The sequence below is a fragment of the Syzygium oleosum genome, unplaced genomic scaffold, assembly GCF_021117445.2.
Source record: "Syzygium oleosum isolate NSW1041296 unplaced genomic scaffold, Sole_v2.1 Sole_v2.17, whole genome shotgun sequence".
NCBI classification, from domain to species: Eukaryota; Viridiplantae; Streptophyta; class Magnoliopsida; order Myrtales; family Myrtaceae; genus Syzygium; species Syzygium oleosum.
The window spans coordinates 5,790,589-5,801,569 of NW_026607501.1; the positions used below are offsets into that span (position 1 = coordinate 5,790,589).

The window sequence follows — 10,981 nt, forward strand, 5'->3', positions numbered from 1 at the left end:
TTAGAAGAAAGCGACATTGCAATACTCCACTACGGCATCCGAAAAGCTTGGCTTCTCACTGCTTTGATCTTTACTATACATGGTGCAGCATAAGATTTGGTGAAGAAGATGCTTAGCAAGTGAATAAATATTCTGTTTATCACTTTTTCAAACTCTCTTCAGCAATGCTTTTGTCTGTATAAGCTTGTACTGTACCCATTGTTGGGTCTCCTAGTCTTTTCCTGTGCTCAAAAAAATCAAATTCCACCCACAAGTTGCATCTGAAGTAAAGCACACAACCTTCTCGGATCTCCCAATCAACAATTCAGTGGCCAATCCCAAATATAAGTATAATTCCTTCCAAATATTTCCCTTTCGAAAAATTTGCTTCTGTTCACGCTAAAGCACCCATAATGCACTTTAAGATTTTCTATAATTTCATTACTGGATATAGGGATAATGACACAAATTGTCACTGAACTTTGATCCGATGTACAATGCGACTCCTGAACTTTAAATGTGTTCAATGTGGTGCATGAACTTTAGCCCAATATGCATTATCATCCCTTGACTTTTAATTTGTTCAATATAGTTCATGAATTTTTTGCACATGTTCAATTTAGTCCCCAAACTATATGAAAATTTTCAATATTGTCCCTGAACTTAAATTAATGGGAGGACTACATTGAACATTTTCATACAGTCCAAGGATTATATTGAATATGACAAAAAGTCCAGAGATCATATTGAACAAATTAAAAGTTCGAGAACGACAATTCATATTAGGCCAAAGTTTAGGAATTACTTTGAACAAATTTAAAGTTCAAGGACCAGATTATACATTAAGCCAAAGTTCAGGGATAATTTGTATCATTAACCCCTGAATATAAGTGGAGTCACTCGATCGAACCACATCCGATCATTCCTTAAACACATTGGACCGACAAGCTCTTGGGAGAATTTATCAAACATCCTATTTCCTTGGCCAAGTTGAGCAAATGGTCTAAAAGACTATCCTAACAAGAATAACGGCCGGAGAGAGAGAGAGAGAGTGGGAAGCTTTTTTACTAGTGTTGAGTGTTGTGTGTAGCAAGACAAAGGAAAGAATAGTTGGGGACAGACATAGCTTTTGCAGCAAATTGGGATGTCCCGTGGACCAATCGCAGCCGTCGGATCCAAGCTGGCGCGGGAGTCTCAGTTGGGTACACGTGTCCCCATCCTCCCTTTTCCTCGTCTTTATCTTTGCTTCCATGCATGGATTTCTCCTCCCCGGTCTTAAAATAGTCAGTGCTCTCACTTTAGTTGGGGAGAGAGAGAGAGAGAGAGAGAGACGGAGCACTCTCACACTAAACCAACACTCTTCGCTTCCAAATTTCTTCATTGGCTTGTTCGCCATCATTAGCAAGCAAAGTGCCCAAAAGATTCATTCGTTTGCTCAATGCATCGCTTTTCTTGATATTTCAACTAACCCAAGAAGCAGCTACTTGGCAGAAAAGCAGAGTTCTTCATATTGATAACTGGGTCCTACATAGTTTGGTGATCAGATCTTCTTCTTACTGAGGTGGGTGCTACTTTTGCAGTTCAAGGGACAAAATCTTGATCGGATTTTGTCTCCTTTCTTAAATTCTTGGTCTGGGTTTTCTGCTTTGCTTGGTGGGTTGCTCTGTTTCTTCACTCTTGCTCTTGAGCAATTGCATCAGCATAGAGCATCATCAGAATAAATCCTGTGTTCAGATTTGAGCTTGGTTTGGTTCTTGCTGTGCTTTATTTCATTTGGGTTTGTGAGAGAAAAAAAATGGAAGAAGATCAAGAATTACAGCATGTGTGCAAGATATGTAGCAAGAACTTCCTCTGTGGCAGATCCTTGGGGGGCCACATGAGGTCTCATCTGATCGACAATGAACTAGTTGAGACTGATGAGAATCTCAATCTCAACACAAGCAAGCTCTTGTCGATGAATACCGGTTATGGGCTCAGGGAAAATCCAAAGAAGACATGGAAAGGAGCAGACTTTTGTGAGGAGACTTCTGTTTCAGTTTCGGTCCAAGAGAGGTTTTGCAGAGAATGTGGCAAAGGGTTCCAGTCGTGGAAGGCTTTGTTCGGCCACATGAAACGCCACTCAGAGAAAGAAAAAGTTTCTGGTAGCTTGGGAGGCCAAGACGGTTATGACCAGAAGCAGCTTTCGAGAGATGGCCAATCCAAAGGCAAAGAAGCGACGATTCTCAATAGGAGAAGGAGATCAGAAAGAAGAAAAAGACTCGTGGCAAGTGCAGCTGCAACTAATTCTTCTTCTTTGTCGTTTGCAACTGCTTCCTCTTCTGCTTCTGAGATTGATCAGCAAGAGCAAGAGGAAGTGGCCATGTGCTTGATTATGCTCTCTAGGGATGTGAAAATCAGTAGTTCTCTGTGGGGATGCGAAAAGGAAGCGAAGATGAAAATGAAGGATCTCGAGGAAAAGAATAATTTAGAGACACGAACTTCAGAATTTGATGATTCCCAAGTTGATAGTAGAATTGCCGATTTTTTTTGTGATCTGGCAAATTCAGGGCATTGGGACAAGATGAATCTGTTGGCTGACAGCAAGCAGTTCAAGAAAGAAGTCCCATCCCAATCGGAGTTTTCAAAGATTATTTCAGGGAAGAATCGGATTGAGGAAGCTGTGGCCGATCATGCCGGTCATCAGTTAGGCAAGACTGATTCAAGCAAGAGGAAGTTGATCAGTTCATATGATCCAGAATTGAAAGTAAATCTCCTGAAAAAATGGGATGCCGATATTTCAAACTCCGAAATTTTGCATAGTCCTGTCAAGAGAAGCAGATTCCAGTGTACTAGTTGCAACAAGACATTTCACTCTTACCAAGCTCTAGGTGGTCATAGAGCTAGTCACAAGAAAGCAATGCCTTCCCTCGCGTCAGAAATCGAGAGCAATGACAATAGCATCGAAACCACGATCTCTCCTGATCAAACAGTGGATATGAAGCCCTTGAAATTGCGCAAACCCGAGAGCACTTCCAATCTCGACAAGGCAGTCGTGTTCAGAAATGACTTGAAGATCAAGAGTAAGGAGCATGAGTGCCCAATTTGCTTTAAGGTCTTTCTATCAGGGCAAGCTTTGGGTGGTCACAAAAGATCTCACTTACTACGCGAACCCAGGACAAGAAAGGAAGAACCCATCTCCAGCATTCGGAATCCAATCCCAAAGATTCGGGAATTCTTGGATCTCAATCTTCCTGCTCCTCTTGATGAAGAAGAGAGAGGACATGTTGACTTCACTCCATGGTGGTTGGAGAGAAACTGCAACCCTGAAGCCCTGATTGGTCTCGTCTCTAACTGAGCTCACTCACACTGGTCTGGTATGGTTTTGAAGATCCAAGACTTCTTTGTTTCTGTTTTCTTTTCTTTTCATTTTTTTCGGAGCTGAAGATCCAAGAAATCACAGATTCTCTGGACATCATTTCATTGATTTTTTCCTTTCCTCCTCCTTACAGATTCTAAAGTTTTCCCTTCAGATTTTGATACTAATTCACTGGCCCTCAAACTAGGCCACCCTCAAGGTTGATAATATTTTTAAGTTTCTGTCAACTTCTAAGAAGTTTCTGTGAACTCTCTTCCACTAACGTTTCAGAGCTTGTGAAGTGAGCAAGGTAAATCAGTGACGCTACTGAAATGTATTGAGTGAATTCTCTAATTGTTTTAGTGCAGTTGGACTAAGATTAATTGACTATTAATTAACAGCAGAGCATATCATTGATTGCTTAAAGCGATTATTCTTTCTTGGCATCAAATAGACATGAATGAGGTGCTGAAATTGTTGAGGTTGAGTCATGAGATGCAAAAAGCCAATATTGTAACTGGGGGGAAGAAGGACCAAGAACCATGTCAGGTGAGCTCAAGGTGGTTGCTCTGTCACCTACCATCAAAACATGACAGCCCATCTCACTTCCTATTCATTTAATTATGGAGTTTAGAATATATATACTAAGCCATGTCAACACATGCTTTATCTTAGAGAGGGTGTGCACTTGGACTTGGTCTATAAAGCGTGCACGCGTGCGCACCCGTGAATGTATACGAAGTATATGGTATGCTTTACAGTGCGGTTTGCCTTCACCTACAGAGGAAAAACGGACTCAACTGATCATGACCTGATGAAAAGGAGCTATGTTTGCTCGTCTTTTATTGATTACGAGAGTCGTGCTAATTAATTCGTCGGCAATCTTTTGAATGATCAAAGTTACAAAAGTGGGCAACGATTTTGCTTTCGCTCCAATTCGATCACGCCAGGCGTCAATAAAAACGTGATTTTTCGAGGTGCGAGGTTGATCATCATCATGTGATGATAATTGATGTCGATGAAACGCGATACCAAACCCAAAAAAAAATAGAAATCACAATAAAACAACAAATTAATTCTTTCAAATATCGGCAAGTTTCATTTCAAGTAACATGTCATTAATCTTCGAAGGTAAAGAAAACATTACTCGGTAAGTCAAGATTATAATGGCTTAACAAAGTGATATAATGACATAAATGATCCACGAACTTTTAATATGTTCAATGTGGTCCATAAACTTTAGCCCAATGTGCAATGTCGTCCTTAAATATTTAAATTGTTCAATGTGGTCCCTATAATTTTGGTACATGTTCAATTTAGTTCCCAAACTATATGGAACTGTTCAATGTTGTCATTCCATTAATTCAAGTTTAAGGACAACATTGAACATTTTCCATATAATCCAGGGATTAAATTGAACATATATCAGAAGTCCAAGAACCACAGTGAACAATTTAAAAGTTCAGGGACGATATTGCACATTGGGTTAAAATTTAGGGACTGCATTGAACAGATTAAAAGTTCAGGAATCATATTATACATTGGGCCAAAGTTCGGAGACCATTTGTGTTATTTTTCCTAACAAAATTGGGCCGAGCATGGGCCCGGGTGGCCGAACTATGGGCCCGTTAATCAGCGGCCGGCCCAAATGCACGCGCTGGTAGGTGTTACTTCGGCCCGTCCCGAGCCCAAGTTTTCCGCCAGCTTGAAAACGCAGCGGAGGCTGAGCTGGCGACCAAAACATAGAAAGAAAGGCGAAAGCTGTCGCATCGTCAGGCAAGACTGTCTGAAATCGCAAGGAGTCTTCTTCATCGGTTCGGAGCGATTCGCCTTTCGATTTCAAAGCAAGCGCGCGCTCTCTCTCTCTCTGTCTCTCTGCCTCTCTCTCCTGTCGCATCCCTCCTTGATCATCAAGCCTTCGATTGACAGGGTCCGGTCGACGTTTCCATCCTGAAGAAACCCTTTCAAGGTCTCTCTCTCTCTCTCTCTCTCTCTCTCTCTCTGTGTAGGAATTCGTGGGGAAAATGAATAAGGCGGCGTTGCTACGGGCGTCAAGAACGATTTGGGTGCGGGTTTTCTTTGCGGGATTCGGGCGACTTCGTTTGGGAAAGAGCTTAACGATTTCTGGGTATTTGTCTGTTCTTGCAATGGGGGTGTGTGTTTCCTGACGAGGGTATCGTCTTTTCGTTAGTTTTAGTGCAAAAGGTCCCTCCCTTCAGTTTCTCTGAACGCGAAACGCGAGAAATGCATTCGGTTCAGCACAGGTGGTCATGCTGCATAGAAAAGTACCTTTTTTTTTTACCTCATTCTGTGGAAGTTGGAGATTAATCGACATGCTTTTTGGGGACTGCTTATAAATGATGCTATATGTTCCTTCAATCTATCTTCTGATTGGCGAGTCATGAGTTGTCCACGGTTGTAACCCACGGGTCATAAGGGTGGTTGGAGGGAAACATGACCCCTTTCTTTTTTTAAATTTACCAGAGTCGATATGGAGATATGGAGAGGTAAAGTCTCTTTCGATGGATATAGGATTTCTTCGCATGAAGTTATATGTCTGGGGGCACTGTCAAATTTTCTGTGGAATAAGGAAGTAAATAAAAGTGCAGATTGGAAATATTGTGGTGAATTTAGAATCTGTGCCCCACGGATACTTGCTTCCATGAGTTCATGCTGTATAATAGTTTACTTAAGAGAAAACCGATTATTATTAGGGGCAGAAGTTTGAGAAGTTTGGATGAAGCAAGTGCAGGTTCAAGGTACCTGGGTGAAGCAAAAGTATATTGGTAACTTTAAGTGCCATGGTAGCAGCGGCACACCCGTGTAACTTTTTGTGCGAGGTTTTTAGGGGAAAGAAACTTCCGTATTGGTTGTATCAATGTGAAGCTCGAAACTGGAAAGCATCACATAGAACATCATCAATTCTCAGCATTCAGCATTTTCTTTCTGCTCTGCAACATTTTATAGAATTCTTTGAACATCAGAGCACATGCCACTCATGTTTTATGCCAAGTCCCTTATTTTTGTCAAATTGTTCTTTCACGAGATCAAAGTTTTAAAATGACTTGAATCAATTCACCAAATTTTCCTTGCAGGTCCTTATTGGCATTTCAGACATAAATGTCAGGTGGAACCATGAGCGAGAGTGATAATTCTTTTGATGCTGGGGAACTCCTAGAAATTGGCACAAGATGTAGAGAGGTTATTGCCGTCCCTTTGGATTTTCAAATACTCTTTTTTAGCTTATATGAAAACATGCTTTTATTTCGGAAAATTTTAAGTCGAGATTAATGTCATGCATTTGTAGGGTGTGTGTGGTTATTCACTGAGGTGCTTTGTATGCATAAGCAACATAATTATTTCTTAAGAACTGCTATTTGGCTAAATGCTCAGGAGAGTTGAACTGTCCTTGAAATGATAGTTTTCAAGTAATCAGATAATCGATGGAGTTGATTATTTTGTTGTTGACTACTGAAGTCATCGTCAATCTCCATGCAGCTTGGAAAAGAAAGGGATATGTTAAGAGAATCACAATCTCGAAGCTTTGAACTAATCAAGGTAGTATATGGCACCGATTTTACTGGTTAAAAGATATGATTCTTCTTGGTTAAGTCAAATGTTAAGATCGTTATACAATTTAAGGTGGTTGTTCTTGCAGAAACTAGAACATCACGTAAATTCCTTGTCTGATGCTCGTGCAAAAGATGAGAAGTACATCCGACAGTTGGAAAAAGAGTTGATGAACTGCTCTCAAGAGATTGGTAATGATTCTTATCGAATTTCTTTTTCGACGTCCCATTGTCATTGTCCTCGCTTATCCTTGTTTGTGAGGCTTGTCCTTTGTTTGTGTCCAGTACCATATGACGCCTTTTATGCATGTGCTGTCTATAATTGGGTACAAGCTAACATCTCCACATACCTTGAGTTATAAAAATTATCGGCCCCTTGAGGTTTGCTGTTCTGTTAATGCATGTGATATGTCAGTCGTTTCGTAAACTCGTCACAATAAGCTATTTTGCATGCTGAAGTTGATTTTGCAGTTTTTGGAAGAATAAGTCTGGTTCCATTGCTTGCAAGTTCTTTGTCCAGGGGTCCATTCAAGTTGCAGTTGGATTATATACATACAGAGAAAGTTCTTTTATTATTTGATCCCCTTGGTATCACGCAACTTGACTGCTTTATGTGACCAGTTAACTGTGATCACGACGTGATAATTTTTGTCTCACTCTTAGATATTGTTTAATTTATCTATTTCCTTGAGGTTTGATGAATGAATTATAAGATTTGACATAATCACCACAGACTATCTGCAGGATCAGATAGGTATGAGGACTGCTGAGGTAAAATTGCTCGAAGAGCAGGTGCTCATGCTAGAATTGAAATTAGAGGACATGGAAACCTTAGAACAGAAGGTTGGCATATTGAGTGAAGAACTGAGGAGGTCTGATTCAGTGAGGGAGTTCTTGATACAGGAACTAGAGACAAAAGAAGTGGAACTTATTAGATCCACTTTATGCATTGAGAAGCTAGAGGAGTCTATTTCTTCTGCAGGATTAGAGTCACAATGTGAAATAGAGAGTATGAAGCTTGATTTAATGGCCTTGGAGGAGAACTATTTTGAAGCTAAGAAAGGTCAGGATGAAGTGACACAAGAAAAGGAAAGGATAAGCAGGTTGATGGAAGAGGTTGAGGTTCAGTTCAAGGGCGCAAAGGGAGTTGTGGATTGTTTAGAAAAGGAAAATAAAGAATTGAGGGAGAAGCTTGATTTATCTGAAACAAATGTGCGAGAGTTCTGTCGAAAGATCGAAGAATATTTTGAAGAACTGCTGGATGACAACAAAAGGTCAAAACTTCATTTCTTCAAGGGAGAAAATGGGTGTGACCTCACTTTTCAGAGGGACATGGGGTATGTGGCGGATAACAACTTCTACATTCTAATATCTGCTTTTGCTCTATTCTCTGGTTGAAACCTTTGTTTCATCGTTCTGGAAGTCACTTTGATCTGCATTTTGACATATGTAAGCAATAACAAGTCATTTTGAATGGAAGTAGGGTATTCCAAAGGTGGTCTCCATTGTATGTCAATTTTTACTTATTACCCGTCACCAAACATTTTAAACATCATACTTTCATTGTATCGATATATTAATTTATATGATGTGATGTTGACATACCGCCACATTTAATCATAATTTTGTGTGGTTAAGATGGTCACCAGTTCGACCAAAAAAAAAAGAAGATGGTCACCGGAGTTTGCTGAACCTCGTCATCATCTTACTGAGATGGTTCGGTAACCTTATTGCATTGTCATATTGTTTAAGTGTTCTCTCTTGCTTCATGCTTTCATTTGTTGAAGTTGGTGGCACTCAATGTCGTCAACTTGTTTTTGGTGCAACTCCTCGATACTTCCACATTTACTTATGATTTTTCCTGCAACATATGAAAATTGGGAAAATAATTTAAGTTCGCGAAAATTATGAAAAAATTATACAGTCAGGAAAAAGGTAAGTATTTCCTGTTTAATAAATGTCAAAGCGTGAACACCGCGATATTTACAAAAAGTCAAAAGTCAAAGTAGATTACTCAAATAGGGTTAATTCTGAAACTTATTGCAGGGAAACCTTTGTTCAACTTCTCTCCGAAATAAATGCTCCAGATGCAGTAACAAAAGAAAAGATGAAGAAGATGTCCCTCCAGATACTTGAATATGAACTTCTCGTGAAGCGGCTTAAGGTATGAGCATCAACACAGACATAAGTTTTACGTTGTTCCTGAATTCCTCTCACATAAAATTTATGTGTCGAGAACATTGAGGCCACAACTTAAGATGCACGAGAAAACATTCAGAGGCAATTGTAGCATTGTGTCATCAATCATCATATCCTTGTCAAAACATTTTCACTCTAAAAGACGATTGACCTAATTGTCAATATTGTTTTAGAGAAATTCTCTTCATTAATTGTTTAGTTTTCAGGTAGAAACTTGATGTGCCATTTGTTGATAGGAAGAATTGAGGGAGGAAAAGTTGAAGGCAAAGGATGAGGCAGAGGACATGGCTCAAGAGATGGCCGAACTAAGGTACCAAATTACTGGTTTACTTGAAGAAGAACGCAAGCGCCGTGCTAGTATCGAACAAGCGTCACTTCAAAGGATAGCTGAGTTAGAAGCACAGGTACCGATGCTGGTTTTTATTAATATTTAATTTCTCCGGCAACTTACATGGAATGAAGAGTTTAATTTCAAATTTTCTAGGTTCAAAAAGAACAGGGAAGATCATCTACTACCTTGAGCATCTCCAACATCCAGTGAGCAGTAAATAGAAGACTCTAATCAGGAATATGGAAGCTAGTTGCTTGACGATAATAGTTGAAAGAAAGGTTTGTCCTCTGAAAGACCCTAAATGATTCTCTACAATGATTTTAGTTCGTGACTGTTGTAGAAGATGCATGCCTCCTCTTTTCTCCTTACCGACTCAACTGTCAAGAATATGCACATGCTCATCTTTGGCTCAGCTAACTAACTTGCTCAGACCTTGTTTCTAGTCTTGTGTAAGTACTGCATTTGTGTGTAGTGCAACCAATCTATTGTACTATAGCTATTGCTTTGTGTTGTATTACTGTTAGAGAACCAGTATCTCCAAGAGATGCGGTTTATATTATTCAAGCTTAATGCATATGTTTTATGCTTTTCCTAAGTTTTGGGGGTCACAATGGGTGCATTTTAATCAATTAAAATACAAATGTGGCCTTTGTCTATGACCCAAATCGATGCGAGAGTAGTCAAAGTGAAACCCAGGTGGTTAACAATGAAATTGTAGCCTCTCATTTCTTTGATCAATTGAAACTGGATACTCCCATCATTTTTGGTTCGTCTGTGAATGTTTGTTGACAAAAATCAATCATTAAATTGTTACTCGTGATTGTTTAGTGCATAATCTGATACAAATTTTTCTTAGGTATTATATGACGTGGCCTGTCCAGATCATGAGTTTTCTCTGTGGAGATGAAGAAGAAAGCTACAACCAGGAGGAACTTGCTTGTAATCTTTGGAGCATTGGTTTTCTCATGGTAAGCCGTGACCTCCCGATGTGCATCATTGTCTGGTGAGTAGGACCGTCATGATTCAAGCAAATTCTCAGAGGTCAGGTTTACATACTACGGCGTCGAAGAGTTTGTTTGAATCCCGATGGTCTTAATTACTGGGTGAATGGTGCGCATGAGAGGTCGGGGTTTACCATAAGGGAACCATCGGGTTCGGGTGTTGCATGTCATTTTGCGCGCTTCTACAAAGCGCCATGTTTTCTGTACTCGTGCAAAATGTGTGTAAGCCTTTGAGATTGCAATGAGTGGGACAATGCTTTGACTGGTCTTCAATTACAAGGTATTCTTTTGGAAGATTTCTTTGTGCCTCTGATAGAAATCAAAAGCTGTTTAGCCTGCAGGTTGCTTAAAATGGACATTGTGACAACTACTCCAATTGATGGTAACCTAACTCGGACAAACTAAACCTTCACTGGGATGCTGGGTCACCATTATTAAGTCGTTCTTGGCCAAGTAGGTGGCGTTCTTTTGGAGAGGACCAGATGGAGATATGTCTATAGTGACACGCAAGCACAGGTTTGATCTTACGGAAATTCGGACGATTAGTTGTGGCTGCTACAGGTTAAAG

At 40.0% G+C, this 10,981-nt stretch overlaps 2 protein-coding genes across 5 annotated transcripts; both read left to right on the plus strand.

Moving 5' to 3' along the window:
* Positions 1 to 1,297: 1,297 nt before the first annotated feature.
* On the plus strand, positions 1,298 to 3,995 carry LOC115691617 (zinc finger protein ZAT9-like). 2 transcript variants are annotated; one of them, XM_056319415.1, is made up of 2 exons: positions 1,298 to 3,623; positions 3,715 to 3,995. In XM_056319415.1, the coding sequence occupies exon 1, from the start codon at positions 1,775 to 1,777 to the stop codon at positions 3,311 to 3,313; it is 1,539 nt and encodes a 512-aa protein (XP_056175390.1). In that variant the 5' UTR covers positions 1,298 to 1,774; the 3' UTR covers positions 3,314 to 3,623; positions 3,715 to 3,995. The 2 variants fall into 2 exon arrangements, with proteins under 2 accessions (XP_056175390.1, XP_056175391.1); XM_056319416.1 differs by having other exon boundaries at positions 3,718 to 3,995.
* A 1,128-nt stretch (positions 3,996 to 5,123) lies between these two features.
* LOC115691618 (uncharacterized) lies at positions 5,124 to 10,707 on the plus strand. Of its 3 annotated transcripts, none has more exons than XM_030618318.2 (9): positions 5,124 to 5,282; positions 6,409 to 6,514; positions 6,812 to 6,871; positions 6,972 to 7,074; positions 7,616 to 8,219; positions 8,929 to 9,046; positions 9,318 to 9,485; positions 9,566 to 9,690; positions 10,269 to 10,707. In XM_030618318.2, exons 2-8 carry the CDS (start codon positions 6,434 to 6,436, stop codon positions 9,620 to 9,622), a joined length of 1,191 nt encoding a protein of 396 aa, XP_030474178.1. In that variant the 5' UTR covers positions 5,124 to 5,282; positions 6,409 to 6,433; the 3' UTR covers positions 9,623 to 9,690; positions 10,269 to 10,707. The 3 variants fall into 3 exon arrangements, with proteins under 3 accessions (XP_030474178.1, XP_056175393.1, XP_056175392.1); XM_056319417.1 differs by lacking the exon at positions 5,124 to 5,282 and adding an exon at positions 5,556 to 5,577; XM_056319418.1 differs by lacking the exons at positions 9,566 to 9,690; positions 10,269 to 10,707 and having other exon boundaries at positions 9,288 to 9,489.
* The last annotated feature ends 274 nt before the right edge of the window (positions 10,708 to 10,981 follow it).

Excerpts from the sequence above, each read along its gene's own strand:
- LOC115691617 (XM_056319415.1), top strand. The coding sequence starts at position 1,775 with ATGGAAGAAGATCAAGAATTACAGCATGTGTGCAAGATATGTAGCAAG.
- LOC115691618 (XM_030618318.2), top strand. The coding sequence starts at position 6,434 with ATGTCAGGTGGAACCATGAGCGAGAGTGATAATTCTTTTGATGCTGGG. Across the intron at positions 6,515-6,811 it reads TTGGCACAAGATGTAGAGAG|CTTGGAAAAGAAAGGGATAT; the intron begins GTTATTGCCGTC and ends ATCTCCATGCAG. Across the intron at positions 6,872-6,971 it reads GAAGCTTTGAACTAATCAAG|AAACTAGAACATCACGTAAA; the intron begins GTAGTATATGGC and ends TTGTTCTTGCAG.